Source organism: Mugil cephalus, chromosome 18, assembly GCF_022458985.1.
Source record: "Mugil cephalus isolate CIBA_MC_2020 chromosome 18, CIBA_Mcephalus_1.1, whole genome shotgun sequence".
Lineage (NCBI taxonomy): Eukaryota > Metazoa > Chordata > Actinopteri > Mugiliformes > Mugilidae > Mugil > Mugil cephalus.
The window spans coordinates 21351272-21373032 of record NC_061787.1 but is presented as its reverse complement, the minus strand read 5'-3'; the positions used below and the strand labels follow the sequence as shown (position 1 = coordinate 21373032).

Sequence of the window (21761 nt, the reverse complement as noted above, 5' to 3'; positions counted from 1 at the left end):
CAGTTTTTAACTAGTAAGACAATGGATGGTGTAAATCTTAGACCTTCACTCACCTTCTGGCCTGGTGGACCAAGAGGACCAACGATCCCTGGATCACCACACGTTCCCTAAAAGCAAATCAACACATTTGTCAGCAGGCTTTCAGGGACCTTCTCTTGACTATGTTCTTAGCTCTCATTCGTTCTTAGCGATGCATTTAACCATTTACGTATAGCAGAACGAGGGGTCGTTGAGGGTAAACCAGAGTATAGCTGCTATTTGCATTCATATAGGTGCCGCGACGGCACTTGCAGAAGGAGTTCGTTGAAGTGGACTATAAATCACAGTGTGCAGTGATTAATCATTATCCTCTCAGTCGGTCCCATTACTGGTCTCTTCCCTGTTAACCAGCTGTGCCAATCACACAAGCACATTTAGAGGACAGGCAGTTTTTTCTGAGCTAGAGAATTGTTCTGCTATCTGGTGACTTTTCTTCTACTTTCTTTGTCTTACGCTCTGCACATGAACGTGTTCAGTTAAATCGTCTTTAGATAATTGGGATTGAAGCCGTATATAGATAAGAATTGAACTAAAACCTTCTGCAACTTCATCTAAGCCTGCAAAATGTATTTTTTTGGAGGCAACATGTTTTCTGTCTAGATCTGCTCTGCAAAGCACACACCACACAATACATCAAGGTTCATTCTTGAGACTGATATTTGAGGTTTCTATCATTTGTGTGTACGATTGTTGCTGCGACCTCGAGTGACCAGTGCACTCTTAAAACAGGATTTAGAATCTTTCAGATTTGGAATATATATACATATATATATATATATAATTTTCTACAAAAGTGCCACAGTTTGGCACTAAATACAGCGAAAAAGGCCAGTGTTTTGCTTAAAATATTAAAAAGGGTAAATGCTTCTGAGCATTCCTTCTACATAGTAAACTGTACTTATACATAGTAAATTGCACATTATTTTCAATTACAGTGAGTCACTTATAGTGAAAATAATGTGCAGGAATGTGCTTTCAAACCATTTACTATGTATAATTTGATTTATAATGAGTGAATGGGGTTTTATTATAAAGAGGAAAAATGTTCTTACTCATCCGATAGTGCATAGATATAAAGGGTAAATTGCTTCACTGACTTTCAGTTTTTTTTTTGTTGGAAAAAATAAATGAATTTCCCATTTTTAGTACCAATGGTACTTTAGCTAACTGCAGAAGCAGCACTCTCTCCACTTCTGTCATAATTGCTACCATAATATTATAATCATAATTACACTTAAGTTAAGTGCACACGAGTAACTACATTTAAGTTTCCACCAATTTGTAGTAGCTGGTGTGCAGTCATATTCTTATGCATGACTTAGTGCCATCTCCCACTCCATCCACTCTCTCCATCTTTGTGCCGCGTATGCTCATTCCAAAGGGAAGGGAAATGTACATCTCAAGGTCAAAGAAAAGTGAACAAGTCCTCTTGCCCCTGCGCTAGATAAAAACGGTGCACTCAAAGCAGCACTCAAGTCTTCCAGTTTCCATGTAAAGGTCAGCTTAAATGTGTTTTTTTTTCTATCTTTTCTGGAGATGAAAATTCAGAACACCAGTCTTTGATTTTCTACAATCTTGTTCTAATTTGTCTCTTCTTCCACCAACTTTAATGTCTTGTGTAGGTCGTTTAAATTGATAAAAAACATTCTTTGAATGAATGCTTTTGCCGTTCAACTCTAAACTGTCCTTGGCAGGATGGCATTTATCACATATTCAGAAACACCTACATATTGATTCCAACAAGCTGATTCTCTCCCGGCAAAATGCAGTTTTCTCCATGGGAACATCAAGAGAAGAGGGAGGGGGGAGGGAGGGGGGGAGGAAGGGAGGGTGCAGCATTACAGGCTGAGAATAGCCAAGTGGCTGGGGAGCAGCAGGCCATTAGCATAATAACCAATTATAACGTTCAACACACAGACCTTGGGACCATCTCGACCGATCTCTCCGGGCGGCCCCGGGGGCCCCTGGACTCCCTGGATGAAAAGAGATATTGGAGGGAGGGGGGAGAGAGAGAGGGAAGGAGAGAATGAGATGAAAGAGACAGACACAGAGCTGTGGGCTGAATGTGACAGAGTGCGTGACGGCTTAGTCAGGAGGCACTGAGGGAGAAATGAGATGGCTCAGGTCCACTCACACTAAGAGCACGCACACACACACACACACACACACACAAAATTGCATGTCCACATTTGCACACTGCTGCATGCAAACACACACACAGAGTTTACATATTTAACAAAGCAGTCTGCCGTTTCAAAAGTCCAGTTTGAACAGCTCCCCACATGCCTTCAGTACACAGAAAAAAATACACACAAATATATTCTACTGTCCAAGGATATGTCTATGTATGAGGGAGAAACGGGACCTATGGGTTGAGGGGACAGGCCTCTGTGAATCATCTCACAGATATTGGATCAGTTTGGGATCTAGTGAATTTGGAGGCCAGGTCAACACAATGTGCTGTTCTTCATGTTTTTTTAGTTATTCCTAAAGCGTTTTTGTGTGTGTATGGTTACTGTCATCAAGGAGTGTCATTACTATGGGGTGGGGGTGTCTGGTCTGGTCTCGGTGGGTGCTACATGTCTAAGTAACATCCACATGAATGAATGCCAGGTCCAAAAGTTTCCCAGCAGAACAGTGAATTGTCACAAGATGATCAGTGTTATTTACTTCTCCTGTCATAATGTTATGGCTGATCACTGTCTGAGTGTGGAGCTGTAGTAATCTATTCAGGCTCTAGTGAGTCTATTTAGCTTGAAATAGTTCCTGAGAAAGCTGTAGTAATATAATGTCGACTAGCACTTCTTTCTAGTCGTGTCTCATTAAATCGCTTGCGGCGTCCGTCTTTCCATCTGTGGACATCTTGGACCATTCTTTACAAAAGGAAAAGAGATAATGATACAATCACAATTCCTTGTGGAAGCAACTTTCACAACAACAAATGATCAACATGTCTGCAAGAGATCACAAAGGTTACTGTTCTCTTGCCGGAACCTGCTAATATGCGTCTTTCATATCCTCCACTTGTTACAATCAATCATGTTGCCCTTAGACTGTTCTAGCTAACAAAACAAGACCCCATGTTAAAAGAGTTCTAGGTTTGTTTAAAGCACAGCGATTATGACAACACAGGGAAATGAAACACATGGTTGCAGGCAAGCAAACCTTCACACAGCTATTGATATAAAAGGACTATAAAAACCAGAGGCAGACGTGTTTTGAAATGCCAAATGTGATTGGTGTCAGCTGGGTCAACTGACTGTTAGTATGAATCCCATGTATATTCATTATCAGAAGATGGTATGTGGTTGCCTGGATACGACAGGTGGCTCATCCTGCCCACGGACCTGTGTGCGCGTGTCAGATAAGTCAGTGGTCACAGCTCAGACTGAGTGGAACAGAGCCAGGAGAATGAAGCTTAAATGATGAAGCTTGTGGTCGTGGAAAGGTGACCTCTGTGCAGCCTCGCATCCGGATGGATGGATGCTTCAGGTAATGTGTCTGGGAAGTCCACCTCTGCATGAACGTTGTAGGAGCCAATTTTTTGTTTTTGCTTTTTTGTTTCTCTATCATTAGTATGTCAGAGTGTATATGTGATTTTTTGTATGTGTGTGTGTGTGTGATGCAGTATGGCCATAGGTGAATATAACCCCATCTGGTGGACGCCAAGGGGGAATGCTATATTACCCAGAAGTCACAGCTTCAGTGTGGTTTAGAGAGGCAACAGTTCTTTGACCGTGTGGCCAAAGTTATAAACTATATTAAGTTCATTGTGTTTGATGTTAAGCTCTGTCAGGCAAATTTCTGCAATAAATGGTCACTGGGACAGACTGGATCACATTTTATCTACTCATCTTTCACTTACACATGTCAAACCTTGGGTCCAACACAGCCACCAGAGGAAACACCAGAAGAAATTTACAAATGCTAAGCATAACTGTTTTAATAAGTACCACAACAAAGTGTCCTAATGTTGTCTAAGAAAGATAATGTGAATGTTGACAAGTGTCTGAATCAGCATTTACGTTGTAATGGTCTAAAATACATCTTTACATTTGTTTACCACTTGACACTCAAGGCTTGAAATTTTGAATTTCCAAGTATTTCGACGAGTGCCCTATAGAGGGTTATCCTCAGCTGTCTATCTGTGCATTCAAACTTGGGCCACAAGGGGGCAGCAGCAGTGTGAAGGTGAGTCCAACCATCAACATTGAGATCTTTCTCTAAGCTCTGCTGTAATTGTGTCCCTCTTTCTATAATCTTGTTTACCACAGGGGGGTGCCCTACTTGCGTGTGCAGCATGTACACGTACACTAATCTTTTAGACTTCTGGCCTAAATTAACAAGCACTCCACTACTTCATGGAACCATGAGGACCCTGAGATAAATGAATGATCTCATTATGAGCCTGCTGCAGATGCGGTAATGCGAGTGTGGAATTCTGGAGATGAAAAATGGAAAACTTGCAAAGATGAATGTGGACAGGTGGCCCCTGATATGCAATTGTTAGGTAGATAATCACAGAAGACAGTCTTTCAGTGACTTGATCCCATAAGGTTTCCAGAACATGTGGGCTAAGTAGAAACTACCATCAGTGCCTCAGTCCTAAAATCCCCACCTATATTCTACTTATTTAAGATAGCAAACAAAAAGCTAACATGTGGATTCACATACGGGCGTTGAAGATGGACACATGTGACCAGGAGGAACATTTAAACTTTTATGATATAGAAAATTGAAAGATTTCCTGTTTTCTGACCAGAGTTCCCTTGATTCCAGGTGGACCTTGTGGCCCAGGTAACCCGCTCTCACCCTGAAAAAGACCCGAGAGAATGTGTTAGCATTTAAGTAGCCAACAGTTATGACACAAAATGGATTCAGGCCAGAGCTTACCGGTGGTCCTGGAGGGCCTGCCAAGCCAGGAGGTCCCCGGTCACCCTGCAGATGACAAGAACACATTATGTTGCATTATATTTAGAATATATTTTTTTTATATAATCCTTATTATTAAAGACTTATGTGTGACCTTTGTTCACTGCCACTCAAGTCCACACAGCTTAGGGTTTGTGAGAATGGGGAGCTATTGTCCAATAAGGTTATGAGGTTGAGAATTTATTTTCCGAGGAGCAAATTTCTACACAAAACAGTTTACACTGTGTCCGCTGGGAAATTGAGACTTTGTTGAACCTATGAAACTTAATTAAAAAAGGTTCATTATTTGAGGTTTCAATGACACTGTGCTTGATTAGGACATCTAGTGGACAACAAAATGTAATGCAATCAAGACGTGTCACCTATTGGGTCACGCTTGTATGAGATTTGATTTGCAATGCACATTCCAACTAGGTGTGTGATTTCAAGGTGACAAAATGAAATGTTAAATTTATAGATAGATAGAAAGATAGATCCAACTAACACATCTTTTCGCGTCTTCGGGATTTGTTCAGTTGTGTTATTGCATTTGGAATGAAACTTTTGCTGAATTTAAGTTTTTTCCAGTTTATTGACCTGTAGCAGTGACCAGAAGGAAATAGTACAAAATTGGATTAAGGGGCTGGCTGGGATCAAGTGCAATGGTGTGACTGACTCTGCGTGCGGTGGCTGTGCAATTGAGGTCTGAGAGGTTGGGGATAGGGAGTCCACGGATTTTAGCAGCTTTGTGTGTGATCTGGATGAGTCTGTTCTTGTTGGGGGCTAACAACATGGTGAAGAAGCAGGGAGAGCAGTAAAGGACGACGGGCTGGACAATGCTTTTATAGAGTAGCAGCATAAGACAGGGGGAAACTGAAAGTGCTCAGAGTGTCTTTGTCTTTTTTGGCAATGTTTATGGATGTCAGTGGTGTGTTGTTCATCCCCAGTTTATTGTCCGGGTTGAGTCCAAGGAACTCGTGGCTCTCCACCACCTCAGCTACTACACCAGTTATGTTGGCCGAGTTATGGGTGGTGTTTGGGGCTCTTCTGCTGGATATTTATTTTTAAATCAAATAAAAAGAGGTCACTAGCTTTAAAGATGTTGATTAGTGGGCGTTCGGTACACTAGATAAGAAGGTGAATGTGAGCTTCATGATCAGATAATTGTTTTTCATATTATGTATGAGTCTAATGAGCAAACTATTACTTTTTAGGGATTTGAACCCATGCTTAGACTGCTGTTATCATGGTATGAATATATGTTTTTTTTTCTCTCTCAGCAACATTTACAGACAGGCACATTCATAGGCTGAGGAACCATACAGCCTATACATTACCCCTCACTTGCTAACATGGTGCATGCAGCTGGAGCCTGGAAAATGTTTGTAGACAAAGGCTTGTCAAATACCCCTACAAATAAGAGTAAAAAAAGTTTTTCTTTTGCTTATTTTTATTTATTTATTTATTTTTAGGGACTTTTACTGTTGTTGTTGTTGTAAGGAGTTGTCAAGTAGTTTGCTAGCCGACGTTTTTCTCCACAAAAAAATAGCGCGAATTGTCAATCAACCACTGCCCACAGTTAAGATTGGAGCTGTTGTGCTGTTATTAAGCTTTTGGTAGGAATATGTGAATGTTAAAGTTAAAGCCAAGGTGTAAGACTAATACTGCCTCTAAGCTAAACATACTTAGCTGAGAAGAACCACGGGCCTAAGCAGACCTAGCGGTGATGTCCACTGAGAAGCAGGTGATTGAGAGTCAAGCACAAAAAAGTAATCGACTAATTTGCCCCTCTCAATATGAAGCGGCATAAACTGGAGTCTGCAGGGTCTGTTCAGTCCAAAAGACAAAGGATAGAATGATGTCTCTCAGGCAGCCATCTTTATTGGCCTTCAGACCTTTAGGGGGGAGGGATTCTGCCCCTAAAATTATTTGGGTCCAATAAATGTTTATGTTTTTAGTTAAATTGAGACTTGTAACATTTGTTACCATTGTGTCATTTTTATCATGTAAATGGAGGGAGAATAAGCAGCATTGTCTCCAAATATCGGCTCAGAAAAAAAGGCAGCACGAATGCAAAACAAATCGGTATCAGCCCTAAAAAAAAAAAAAACAACATATCGGCCGATTTCTACATCCCTCATGTCCTGTGTTTGGATCCTAACTCACCACATAACATAATGGTCCGTACTATTAATGTGCAAACAGAATGCTAAAATCCCCATTTTATACACCAAAATATACTGGTATAACTTGATCAAGTAAATGTGAATAGGGGTCACATTATCCAACATCCTGTTATGCCAGGCTTTCATTATTTATCAGGTGTCAGCCCATGCTGTAAGAATGAATGAGCTTTTGAAAAAGCAGCTTTACTGAAGTGTGTACTCCCAACCTATCAAATGGATCATACTGCAGGATCAAAGTGCTTATGCACAACCTGCGCAGTGATTCCTCTTCCGATAAGTCCAGCCCTGTGTGTGTGTGCGTTTGTCTAATAAAGGTAAAAAACAAGTGGGATCCTTGAGGTTTAAATAAGACTCATTGATCTTTATATCACAGCATGACATGGTGGCTTTACTTCAGTAACAACATCAGGGCCGTTAAACATCAAAAACACATCCTGTGTGCTCTCTGTCTTATTTAAACCTTTATACCTTCCTCATTAAAATGATTGAATGATTTTTTAGATCGTGGAAGAGAGAGATGTCAAAAATGACAAAATCATTTTAATGTCAGGATTATGTTACTGACAGTAAGAAACATCCCTAGGTTAATGATTGTAATAAGCAGCGTGTCGCTCTTTTCAGGTAAAAACACGAGCAGTGATTGTGGCGATAACAAATATTTTACCCTTCGGAAAACTCACAACACATTAGAGTGAAGCGGGTCCTGCATCACAGCCCTCGTGTCACTCATCTATTGCTCACTGATGTACCCGTAAGTCTGCGAAGTGGTGATGATACATAATCTCTGGCACAGATCTTGTTAATCCAAAAACACTATCATACCCTGAACCGAAGGCGAGCAGAGGGCAGAACAAGGAAAGGGTAAGATGACAGATGAATTGACAGAGTCAAGAAGTGCAGCAGCTGACTTGGGTATTTCTCAGAAGAGAATCAGTTTAGACTAAACCTCAAAAGAAAGTCGTGTTTGTAAGAGTGAGCATGCAAGATGAAGCTGTAAAGCTTGCCTATCTTGCTTATCACTCTTTGCCCTTTAGCTTCTTTGGTCTCAATTACAAAGATGGAGATTAAGATACAACTATTAGATGTGAGAAAACAAATGTACAGTGGGGGAAATAAGTATTTGATCCCCTGCTGAATTTGTAAGTTTGCCCACTTCCATAGAAATGATCAGACTCTGGTTTTTATGGTTGTTTACTGGTTATGGGTATAGACAGAATATCAATCGAAAATGCATAAAAAACACACAATCTAAAAGTTATAAATTGTTATGTATTTTATTAAGGGAAATAAGTATTTGATCCCCAACAATTCACTTAGAATTCAGGCTCCTACAGATTGGCTGGTGCGCATGTGGCACACAGCTATGCTCAGTCAACTAATTACCAATACTCCTGATCTTAACTCGTCATGTATATAAAGCACACCTGCTCTAAGAATCAGTTTCTTACATTCCAACTTCTACAGCACCATGGGCAAGACCAAAGAGCTGTCAAAAGATGTCAGGGACAAGATTGTAGACCTGCACAAGGCTGGTATAGGTTACAAAACCATCAGCAAAAGGCTTGGTGAGAAGGTGACAACTATTGGTGCCATTATTCGCAAGTGGAAGACCCATAAAAGGACCATCAACTGTCCTCGGTCTGGAGCTCCCCGCAAAATCTCGCCTCATGGAGTGAGGATGATGATGAGAAAGGTGAGGGAGCAGCCTAAAACAACACGGCAGGAGCTTGTTAATGATCTGGAAGCAGTTGGGACCTCCGTCACCAAGAAAACAGTTGGCAACACACTGCGCCGTTATGGATTGAACTCTTGCAGTGCCCGCAAGGTCCCCCTGCTCAAGAAGGCACATGTACAGGCCCGCCTTAAGTTTGCCAGTGAACATCTAAATGACTCAGAGAAGGCTTGGGAGAAAGTGCTGTGGTCTGACGAAACCAAAGTTGAGCTATTTGGCATTAACTCGACCCGCCGTGTTTGGAGGATGAAAAAACGTGAGTATGACCCAAAGAACACCATACCCACGGTTAAGCATGGAGGTGGAAACATCATGTTTTGGGGCTGTTTTTCAGCAAAGGGTACAGGGCAACTTCACCGCATTATGGGGCCAATGAATGCAGCCATGTACTGTAACATCTTGGACAAAAACCTTCTTTCCTCAGCAAGAACACTGAAGATGCCTCGTGGGTGGGTTTTCCAACATGACAATGACCCAAAACATACTGCCAGGACAACAAAGGAGTGGCTCAAGAAGAAGCATATTAAGGTCATGGAGTGGCCTAGTCAGTCTCCAGACCTTAACCCGATCGAAAACCTGTGGAGGGAGCTGAAGCTCCGAGTTTCCAAGAGGCAGCCAAGAAACTTGAAGGATTTAGAGACTGTCTGTAAAGATGAATGGGCCAAAATCCCCCCTGCGCTGTGTGCAAACCTGGTGACCAACTACAAGAAACGTCTCATCGTTGTGCTTGCCAACAAAGGTTTCTCTACAAAGTACTGTCTTGTGTTGTGCTTGGGGATCAAATACTTATTTCCCTTAATAAAATACATAACAATTTATAACTTTTAGATTGTGTGTTTTTTATGCATTTTCGACTGATATTCTGTCTATACCCATAACCAGTAAACAACCATAAAAACCAGAGTCTGATCATTTCTATGGAAGTGGGCAAACTTACAAATTCAGCAGGGGATCAAATACTTATTTCCCCCACTGTATGTAGACGTGTTTGCGTAAAGATAACACGTTGCACTGAAAAATGGCCTCATGCTGGTACTTGACACACTTGATGACATACATACTGTACTTACTATTTCAACATTTAACAAACTAATAACTGCACATTATAGAAGTGTCTTATTTGCATCACAAATTCCAACTAGTCAAAAAAGTACTATCCATATACACTGTTGTTTGCAATACTTTACTGTGCTCCATCCTGTTGTCGAATATCTTAACATCAAAACGTTCTAAGGTCTTCTAGTTTATACTGAGCTCATTTGCTGTAAAGGTGCTCGAATGGCTTCTGTTTTTGTCAGTGTCATGTAACAAACACACAACCGTAAAACCACAACCATGAAAAGCAACTATACACTGATCAGGCATAACATGTAATGAACTTGAGTTACCAAGGGCGTGTAACACATGTCTACTCGCCTTGTCTGCGTGCTGTATACTAAACCATATAAAAGGAGGATCCAAAGACAACAACCAATCAGACATCTGTTTAGACTCTGAAACACATAAACACTTGATCAGATTAAACATTATGAATCTCTCATGTATGCAGCGATATTATTGTGTACCCGGAGGAAGGTCATCTCAGCCCAGCGGGTGTTCAAGGATACGTTTGCATGTTTGCTTGTTTGTATCTGAGACAGGGAGTCTCATTCCGATAATGAGATGAATATGGAGGGTTTTTTTTGCAGCTTCTGTTACAAGGCAATAACAACTTGGACAACACAGTGCTAAAGCTATTTACTGTCATAAAACCTTCATTCAGAGTTTAAGTTCCCCAGAGTGGCATGTAAACATCAGCTTGATTAAGAAGGGAGGGTTTGGCTTTGAGATATAGAGGAGAGCTGCTTAGCACGCAACGTTGCCTGGAATATGCGCACCCACGAATGTCTGTGTGTTCAATACAATATATGTGCAAGCACAGCATGAGAATACATGAGAAAATACATACTACTGAGTGTTAAGATATCACAATTTTTGACTGTGTAATTAACAAAACAACGTGGCAGAGCCAAAGACTTCCCCCATCTGTGTGTGTGTGTATGTTGTATTGCACAATGCCTTCTATAAAGTGTGAGTGTGTGGTTGTGGGTGTGATGCTGATGAGTTTACCAGTCTGACACTTACAGACAAGGATGCAATAGTGTGAACATGTAGAATAGAGTGGCAGCACATTGCGGAAGAGTTCTAGCTTGAGGACTGGAGGACTTTCAATAAGAATATGGTTGATATTAAGGAACATTCAACTTGAAATATAGTAACAGAAAACTACAGAGTTCACAAGCTTTTCAGAGTATAGAGTAAATCAACGTTGAATCTTAACAGAGACCTATATTTGCCTTGGCTCAATCAGTTTCTAACCAGAAGACTTTGCCACGCTTCGACACTTGAGATGGAAGCGTCTGCAAAAGTCTGCAATGTAAAAAACAGTCAACATTAACTATTAAAACCACCCCGTCACCCAACCTCCACACTTTCGCTGCTTAGGATTCACCAAGACTCATTTAATTCTCCTGGCACTACTGCAAACCTACGAAAGGTATGATATGTTTCACTTCTCACTCTGTGGCTCAGTGGGTGGAGTGGGCTGTACATGACCCAGATAGTTAGCAGTCCGATCCCACCCCAGTACATGTACATGAGCAACATACTGAAGTTTGAGTAACTTACACTGGTGTGTAAATGTGAGCTTGTTTGGGTAGATACATGATTATGTAAAAAGTGCTATATAAAAACAAAACCAGTTACCATTATGTTTCAAATACTTTTATTGAAGCAACAGTAAATCAGTATTATAATCTTTCTCAGTATAACCATTGCCTGATTTCCCTTATAACCAACACATTGTAACACCGTAAAGCTGTAATGAAAATAAAAAAATAACAACTTAACTAAACAATACCTGGGGAGATGAACAAAAATAACTATTAAAAACAACAACAAAAAAAATGCCTCCCTGCCCCACCCCATCCATCAAGTGCTAATTAAGGTTGTGCTACATACTGTCCTAAATATAAGGTTATTGGACTTGTTGAAGACGTCCATTTGATCGTTCAGAGGATATGGAATCCTTTCAAGATGTAAAGTATGAGTCAATGCGGTTACCCAGGTTTCAGTTCTTCCCTTAGAATTAAATGTCCACAACCTCTGGACCTGTTATTGGGAATCTCATCCTTACTGTGATGATCCGAAGTGACAAATGGTGTATAGGCGAGCTTCTGACCCGTTGTGAGTCACTTGGAGCTTAGCAGGATAGAGAAGTCCAAACTTGACCCCGGGTTTGTCGCGTCGTGTAGGCAGCTCAGCATTTGGGGACTTCAGGTGGAAGGTCTCTGAAGATCTGTATCTGCTGGGACCTGAATATTAGATCTTTGGTGGCCATCGCCTTCTGTATCATATCTTCATAGATGTGGCAATAGTGCAGCGTTGCAATGATATGCCGAGGGGGGTTCATTGTCACCAGGTGTGTGGGCTCAATCTATTACTGATGCATCTTCAAGGTTCAGTACTTCTTTTAACAGTTGAGCCACAAACTCCCTTGGTTTCCTGCCATTTTCCTCCCCCTCTTTAACTCCGGCCACTCTCAGATTCTGACCTTTAGAACGGCCTTCCAGGTCAAGGCATTTCTCTGACAGTGAACCCACTTCCCCATAGAGTCTCCTAACTTTCTCTTCTAGCTCTTGAATTGTATCGTTAGCAACATCTGCTAGTTCTTTCAAAGTTTGGGTTTGTAAGTCCATTTGTGTTTTAAGTGTTGATATTGCTGTGTCACTCTCAGTTTCCAGCGCAGCTATCTCCCCTCTCATTGTAGTGGTTCCCTCTGCAATCATCACAAGTGCTAGCTCTGAGTGGAGTGCTGTTATAGCCTTTAGTACCTTGCTATTCAGTTGGTGGGCGTTGTCGCCAGCTCTTTCCTCCATAGCCGAGGCCGAGGTGCCATGTTGGCCTGTCTCCTCATCCAAGTCGAGCTTCGGGGCATTTTCAAAGCGTCTCCTTTGGCAAACAAGTTTCTCACCCAATCTTTGGCAGTTTTCCCAAAGTTGTGCCGTCATCACAGTCGTGTGGTTTCTTGTAATGGAGTTCTTATGTTAAAATCTGCAAGAGCTACTGGTGAGTGCCTCCTACTCGTTCATCGCTCGACAGCGCCCCCTCAAAACCCCTTAACATGCAGCACAATATATTGTCTCCTCCACTCTTAATGTAACCTTACACAGATGTTTGCACATGTGTTGAGTTTCAAAATGAACTGAGTGGTAGTGTTAGATGTGTGACCTCAATAATAATTTAATCCGATCCCAACATTTAGTTTCAACCATTAGAAGCACTGGATTCTTTATATAATACATTTCATTCTGTATAAATTGGCAGTTCAAGGGCTTCTGACCAAGCCCCTTCAAGAGCCACAAAAGAGGATATCTCACAAGCTGACAGTCTTTACTGTCACTAGTTAACTGGCATTTAAGAACTGGTGAAAAAAAAACCTTCAACGTGGAGAAAACTATAAAGGCCTTCATCAAGTACGTCATGCTACATGTGTAATTTTTCTGGACGTACACGCCGTCCATTGAGGAGTAACACTAAATGCAAACATCACTACCTCAACAGTTCATAGAAAGATCGTTTCTGTCAGGTTTGATTGAATTATTTGCAGGACTAATCATTCTGTGCCCAGAACACGCAGCAGTAAATGTGATTGACAGGTGCAAGAAAGAGTCCTGTTTTTATAAAGGGAAACCTGACTGTGTTCAGACACAAAGCCTCAGCCTACCGTGTGGGCTTATCTGTATATGTCCAGCAGTTTGTGTTTGTGGGTGCGGTGACTCAACCAGCACACAAGCTCCGTGTTAACGCAGCAATTAATGAAGCCTGTGTTTATGTCCTGATTACACTTTCCTTCAAATCTTTAAAACATATTGTTTTTTTTACATGAACAGACTGCTGGGTTAACAGGGAGTGTGCAATTTAAGCAGCAAGGAGCACTTACTTGATTATGCTATCATGAGTTGTATGAATACAAAGTCACATTCGTGCATTTACAGCAAAATGTTTAACACAGTACGATAGGCATCAACTCACCGGGGTTCCTTTAGCTCCTGCAGCTCCAGCTGGTCCAGTGTCACCCTTTTCTCCCTGAGGAAACAACAAACATGTTGGTAAAATATTCTTTGGAAAACTGTGTCATATTTCTAACGTGGAATAAGCAGGGTGACACAATCAAATCAAATCTTTTAAATCAATAACAACTCATGTAATGACAGAAATTGAAATTAAGTAGATTAAGGTCCAGCTGCTGACATGGACAGAGCACCGCAAGTAAATGCTAAGGGCCATTGTTGAATTTTACATATTTCTCTTGTACAGATTTAAAAGCAAATATTAATAAGTTGAAGTTTATTCTGGGCAAACTAATCTTACATGGTCATTTCCATCCTCTGTAAATGTGCATCATTACATGTAACAAACAACAATTTCAAATTTGAGCCACATTACAATGATATTTGCACTCACTATTGTGTGATATCCTATGTGAAGTTGCTGCTGAAGTATGATGCGCTGATACAATATGATACGATACGATGCGATAACTGATTTATTTTTCAGTTCTGTAAACTTCTGTCTTCAGACACAACTGATGCTGACTCAAATGGCTTATACTGTATATCAGACCTCACACATCTCCCTGTGGAGACATTACATATGCCGCCGGGCTCCCCAACACCTGGAAGCTCACTTTGATGTGAATACCGAGAGAAATTCCCCTGTAACAAGACCACAACTACAATTTCCAAAATTGCAAAAGTTTTCCTCCTCTCCTTATGTTACTTGAATCTCTGGGAATTGTTTGAATTTGGCGTGTGGCGAGTTCATCTGGGTTCTGTAGCGGTTCGGCGCTGACGCATGGACACGGTTTACGCGGCAAGTCCTGCGGTCAGAGATCTCACAGCAGGCCTCGTTAAAACAAGAATGAAAAGCAACAAACAAACACATTTTAAGCCACAACACAACATGCAAATAAAGTTTTAACCAGCAAAGTCCTCTCAGACCTCTCTATACTTTTTTAACTACGACAGTGTTACGACGCAAGTGGTGTGTGAACTGGTTCCAGTGTGGACCACTGTAATACACTGGTACTGGCGAGTTGTAAAAAGTATTCTGGTACTGCAGGCCATTCATTTGTGAAGTTACACCACAGTCCCTAACTGTATGCAAAACAGTCTGACGATTTACATGTACTATCCTCACACATACTGCGAACAATTCATACTCTGACTTTTGCAGGAACAGAAGACTGAGACATTTCCTTAAGTTTACTGAGGTATTAATACATGATCTCTTGATTCAGTGTTGCCAAGTGTCCTGTGATCTAGTGGTTCAATATGATATATATTTTCAATCATAGCAAATTATACATCTATCTTTATTCCCAAATATTTCAGATCTATGCTGTATAGTGTACAAATCCAAACAAGCTAATTAAGTAAGTAAAGCCCGGATGAAAAACCCGGGTATTTGTTATTTTATCGGCTCGATTCGGCTTCAAAGTGAACAGGAATGCCGCATTGACCCACTTATTTACACAATGACGTTGATGTACCTGGCAGTCACATTCTGATTTTGTCACTGGAGGCCTGTCAGACTGTGTCATTGTAGAAGCTTCAGGGCTGCGAAGTTTTGGTTTATTCCCATAACAGACCGATCTCTGAAGGGCAGAGGTTTTTGTCCATTCTTTCAATCAAACAAATCAAATGTGTTGTTACACGATGGTTAATGGAAGCGCAGAGGTGAATTAGCCCTATGTCATGTTCGGGAAATCGAACCAGGGAATCTTGATGTGAGCTGTGCATATAGTGATATGGCACACTTTTTTAAGTCCTGTGTCTACCTGGTATTTTCACTGTGAAAGGGGTATAAGTAAGTGAGTACGTAAAGATTCCAGTATTTAAAATGTGACATTAAATGCAGGAAAGAGTGTGTAAGTTGAGGAATACACGTCTGAACCTGTGTGGCTTTGCAACGTCTGTGTCTTGGTGCTAGAGAATTGGAAGCAGCAAGCAAGATTACCATTACATATCACGTGAAAGACAGACTACAATATGTAGTAATGGTTTTGTAATTGAAATGAATAAGAATTCTAATTGGGATGACGTTTCAATATGCCACATCTGCAACATGTGCTGTCGCATTTCACTGACCTTAAAAGTCTTAAATTTGGTCACATAACATCTTAAACCACCATGTTAACTTGTGTGGACATGATCCTGGACAGGTTTTCTCCACATGGCCCGACGCTTTTTTAAACATGACAGTGTTTGCGGGTTCAAAACCTCAGCCCAGACTGAAGTGTCTCTGCAGCTATTTGATGGACTGCAATGACATTTTGTACTCAACTGAACTTTTTTCACCATCTGCAAAATGACAAAATGAGAGTGATGTGTCTAATTAAGTATTGGATGGATTGCCCTTAAGTTTGCTACAGAACCTCACACGATGATCACAACCATTAGGAAGTTGTGGGTGAGAGAGAGGGGATTTCCTGCAGGAAATGGCACAAACTTGAGCCCCTGCATTGAGAACTGTAGCCTCAGTTTTGATCACTCCCTCAACCAAGTGAGCAACAACATGCTAAACTACTGGTTATCATGTCCTGATTACCATCAGCATGCTAACATTTCCATTTCATTGTGACCATGTTACAACGCTGGCATTAGCATTTAGCTGAAAGTGCTGTTATAATTACAAGGTCGGAAAGCTGCTGTGCTTGTAAACTCGTGTTCTTGTAAAATCCTTCTGTGGATGTTTTATGGACTTAAAGAATTAAATAAAAGCAATAAAATCAAACTAGATGGATAACCACAGGTTTTGACATTTTTAGACCTGCAGTGTGCAACTCAACTACTAACTCATTGTTTCATATACGTCCTACAATGTACTTTAACTGATCAAACCTTGCACAGTCATTTGTGTTGGCTGGAAATTGAGATGAATTGTGGTGAACCAGGCCTTCAGGTTAATGCTCTGCAGGGCGACAAGTATGACGTGAGGTTTCATGCACCTTCTTTCTGTTCGAGCTCTCTGCAGACACAGAGGTTACCACCAGCATGTATTTTTGAGTTGCAGAACCCTGCTTGCTGGCAGCAAGGAAACAACTGAATTAGCTCTCCACTGTGTCTGTTTTCTTTTGAAGTGTCTCGCCACACTACGCACATAAACGCAAGAGAGCAGCAGACCTCATAATTACACAGCCAAGACGCCCACCGCCCAATAAATGACAAGATGACATAAATCTCTGCATGTCTAGGACAAGAGAAAATAGACAAGTGCAGAGAAGGAGGCCTGCCACTGTTCTTTCATGTAAACAGACTAATCCGCCACTTCAGCCTACCACATACTGTTAAACACAGAAGAGGCCGTGGCAGCCTGAATTCTCTGAGGCAAACTGCACTTAGACAGATTCTGGTCAGAATCTAACAGAAGAGTCAATAAAAGATAAAGGCAGCTGGTAGAACAACAGACTAACATCCAACAGTCTTCTGTATGTTTGACCACATCTTTTAAAACAAAAGGATGACACTACCCCACGTTGGGTGTAACTTCCTGTCCAAAGTGAATTAGTGCAGATATTTTCAAAGGCTTGGTGATTGGTGCAACATTAACACTGATTTAAGGGATTGAACCTGGCAATTATTAGTGAAGAAGAAGAGCAGTCTGAAGCTCATGTTGTAAATTTAAAAAACTAGAAAGTCTCACCAGTGTTTACGGGGTTTGGGTCGTCCTTTGGGTGCTTTGTTTGGACTGCTGCCTCCACATGCCAGTCCCAGGTAAGCAGTAGTGGGCAAAGACGAATTATCAAAAGAACAAAACTGAATTTGCAAGCCTCTGGGCCTCCAACATCCCATATTGTGTCACTTTATCTTGCCAAGCTATGTGCAGTAGCTAGCAAAATGTGGATTGGTTATAGGTAGTTGAGGATGATGTCCTTGATGGTAAATGGTCTTGTTTTTATACGGCACAGACCCAGACACATCTACCCATGCCAAGAATCTTTTCAGGTTCACTACTCAGCTCTGTCAGGTTAGTAGTACTGTGGTGGAGTAGTACTGTTCTCTTGTCAAACGGATCCAGTTGAGGTGGTTGTTGCATCTGATAAGGATTCCTCCTGGCCTCCCTTCAGTGGTTTTCTGGCCTCACTCCACCAACTGGGAGGAAACTCCAGGGAGGGTTTCATGTGCCATCTGTCTTAGGGCACGCCTTAGGATCCCCAAGGAGGACTAAGAGAATGTGGTTTGGTAGATGTTGTTGGGAAGTGTTTGATGTATCAGAGGTTTCTCTCCATATGTTTAGTCAAAAATATTTGTTGCTATGAATGGATTTACATGGGGCATTAATTATCAGGTCCCAGGTAAGACAATAAAAGATAGAGACAGAGAATCAGGTCCCTGCGTTCTGGGCACCACAAACAAAGTCTCCGTTTTATTGAGTGAATGAATTAATTGAGAGAACAAAACTATTACTGTGCAGCTTCTTCCACCCCCGGATCATGTGCTCATTTTTGGTATTCATTTGACTAACAACTCCTCATGAAAGCATTTTCAACAAATCTAATCTAATATAATAACTTTTACAACACCTGTTGTACCTTCTTCCTTTTGCTACCCTACACAGAACCGAGACAAACTTGTCAGTTGCAGCAGGACTCTCTCCCTCAGCCCGCTCTCCGCAACATAAACAGACGAAAAAGGAAGCAGACTGTCAGCAAGTGCACACCTAAGAGATTAACCACAACCTTAAAGCATGTCTGTGCGTTCTGCCAGGACAAATATCCTGTGTGTGTACTGGGTAACTGGCGGGGTATGCAGCGCGCAACATAATATTTTATACATCACAAATGGCTTGTAGGTATTTTGCATGTGTAACATTGATACTGCAAGTACGTGTAGCTGAAGGACACATTTTCACTCTCAGGCCACTCATAACAACTGCCTGGCTTATCTTCATAAACTTTTCTGAGCTGGCAGACATGCCACACGCCCTACTAAATGTAGAAAGAGTTCAAAAAATATAATTTTCATCTCCTTTACCCTGCTTCATGTCCTCTTTAAATCTGGGAGAGGAAAAAAAAAACATTACATTTGGAAGAAGTCAGTGGAAATCTCGCTTTAGAGAGTAACACACAAAAAAAGGCCACAGATGTATCTTTTACTTGAAATTTGTCAGCAGTTGTTCAATCACTGAGCTTGTTTTTTTCTAAATTATTTATTCTAACTTATTCATAAATTCATATTTCTGTATGAGTGATTTCTGATAACACATCTGATAAGATGAGATAAACTGTGTCTCATTTTAAATAAATATCCATTCTGGGTGGCCCCTGACTTGGAGTCAGTTCTTAATTTTGGCCCCCCTCTCTCAGTGAGTTTGACACCACTGTGTTAAGGGAAGCGCCTCATTTGTTTCACTCTATGCATTCGCATGAGTAAAACAGCACCTGATGTGGCCTCATAATCACTGTGATTTATCACCTCATTACACGGCTTAATGTGCAGGGCTCATTAAAACTGCTTAATTCGTGTCAGTGGAGTTTATTTGCTCAGAATTGTTCTCAAGATATTTCACTGAATAGTGAGCGAAAGGCCTTTTTATGTTTGACTTGGAGAGTAACTGACAGTTGGAGACCTTGTTGAGTTAAAGGAGGAGGGAAGCTAGAATGTTGAGCTATGACTCTTAAGATGAGTTTCATTATGGAATGGCATAAAGCTGTTTCTAATAATGTTTTGGTGATATATTATGGCATATAAATCAGCATTCTGAAATCCACTACTATTTTAGGGCTACATAAACCTTAACCTTTTATCAGCTGTAGGCCCAACGGAGCTAGCCACTGACAGCTGTCTTTAGGCTAAATGGCAAAAAAAAGGACACTTTAACATCCTACCTTAGCATACATCCAGGACACAAGACGTTCAGTTGCAGGCAATAGAAAAAGGCTCAAACCAAACAGTTTAGTAACAATAAAATGATTAGTCAGTTACTTAGTCTTTATATAATTTTGATATGAGACTGTTTGTAGTGTAATTCAAACCTGCACAAAAATAGACATGACACTAAACACCACAAGCAATGGTTTTAAACGAAATTAAATCACATAAATGATGACATATAATGCAAAAAGATAGAAATGTGAATTATATCATGTTACTGGCTGTAGTTATTATTATGAATCTGTGCTTCCAGTTACTGCATATGTAAATACCAAAATCTAGCTTTAAGAAACTCACACTGACTAAGCGCTGCTTTCCATCCACATTAACATCCTACATTTCTTATATGTTTCTAAAGTCAGTTTGTGAATCTGTGTCTACTGCTTCACCACATCAGTGTGTTTTCCCTTGTCAACCATGAGGAGACCCCAGGAGGCTCTGTAGACCTGTTACTTTGGGTGAACAACTTGGTGATTTGGAGGTCTAACAGCCTGGGGGATGGAGGAGCTGTAAGTTACATGTGTATTTAGGAGGTCTCTGAACTTGCCTCTAAATTACAAGCACCAAGGTTAAAAATAAACCCAGCTTAAATGCACGGTGGCTTCCTTTTGGACAGGAAGACTATTGTCATTTGTTTGCACAGGCAAGCAGCATCATTTAAAGAATCCAACTGTTTCCACAGGGCTGATGTCACATCTTTACCATTTCTAATTTTCAAATTTCTAAAGACACAACAGAAAATTCACATTTTAAACACTTTAGCTTCTTCTTAAACTTCTTCTTACAGACAACAGTAACAATTAGTAATTGCAGCATGTGAGACACACGGTATCTTTATCTCTCTGTGACATGAAAACCTCCCACAGCTGCTTCTGAAATTCCATAATTCTGGGTGTAAAATCTCTGCCTGATAATAAGAGACCTACAGATACCACAGAGCTGATCATCTTTTAACTGGGGTCTGAAACATCAAATCCTAAATGGTGTGATCCTGAAAGAGGGCAGCTTTACGTTTGTGATTAAAGGCCACGCTGACAGCCTGAAGCCTTTACAGTATCTCCAAGTTTAGGGCCCATTAACATTCAATGGAGCTGTCACGGATGGGTGAGCACAAATTCTTTACAGTCGATGAGCGATGTTTCCTCGGGCAGTGACCACACCGAGAGCTGATTTTGTTCACATCTGTCTCTTTTTTTCTTTTACTACTGTACTATCACCGGGTGTTTGCTCCTGGAAAGTTGTATGTGAAAAGTTAACTATTTATTATACTAATATTTATTATCTTTCATAACAGCAGAATTAACAAGATTCCTGGAAAGAGTTTTTAACTCATACACTGAGATAAAGTTGAATCTATCCTGTGATCTAGTTTCCGTGCCTTCAAACATCAAATTTTATCATATCCTGCTTTCAAAAACAAACATCAGCCAGTATCCTAGTGTTGAAAACGCCACGTATCAGGTGGAGTATTGAAAGATAGTTGATAGTTGCATACAGCCAACTTATTCAGGTTTTCAGTGCTATCAAGTGCAGGGACAGGTGACAACAATGTCACTGAACAATAAAAATCATCACAAACCCATCCCACCTTTAACGTTCACATGCTAAAACACTGAACCCTTGTAATTTGACACCATCAAAAATGTACTGTGCTTTTGTCACAGTCGCCTCTGTAACTTTAAATAAGGTGTTGGTGTGCAGTATTGTTGAGGCTCCAAAATAGATTCAACAACCGTGGTCAAATAAATTTAAGGCTAATGAGGTTACTGTCCCATGTGGTCCATGTACTGGGGATCGAACCCGGTGATTCATGAACAACTCGCTCTGCATACAGAGCCCTTACACAGCCACATTTTTCTGTTTCCCATGTAAGCATAAACCCAAACCCAAATGGGATTAAGGCAAGGACAAGCCTCG

General features: G+C 40.9%; 1 protein-coding gene across 1 annotated transcript in view; it reads right to left on the bottom strand.

Annotated features, from left to right (window-relative positions):
* Positions 1 to 21761, bottom strand: part of LOC124995940 (collagen alpha-1(XXI) chain-like) — a 68254-nt gene that overhangs the window by 20581 nt on the left and 25912 nt on the right. Inside the window, exons 19-23 of the mRNA XM_047568708.1 lie at positions 13942 to 13995; positions 4933 to 4977; positions 4799 to 4852; positions 1959 to 2012; positions 54 to 107 (exon numbers count right to left, since the gene is read on the bottom strand). Of these exons, the coding sequence (XP_047424664.1) occupies positions 54 to 107; positions 1959 to 2012; positions 4799 to 4852; positions 4933 to 4977; positions 13942 to 13995 (261 nt within the window). The remainder of the gene's footprint in view (positions 1 to 53; positions 108 to 1958; positions 2013 to 4798; positions 4853 to 4932; positions 4978 to 13941; positions 13996 to 21761) is intronic.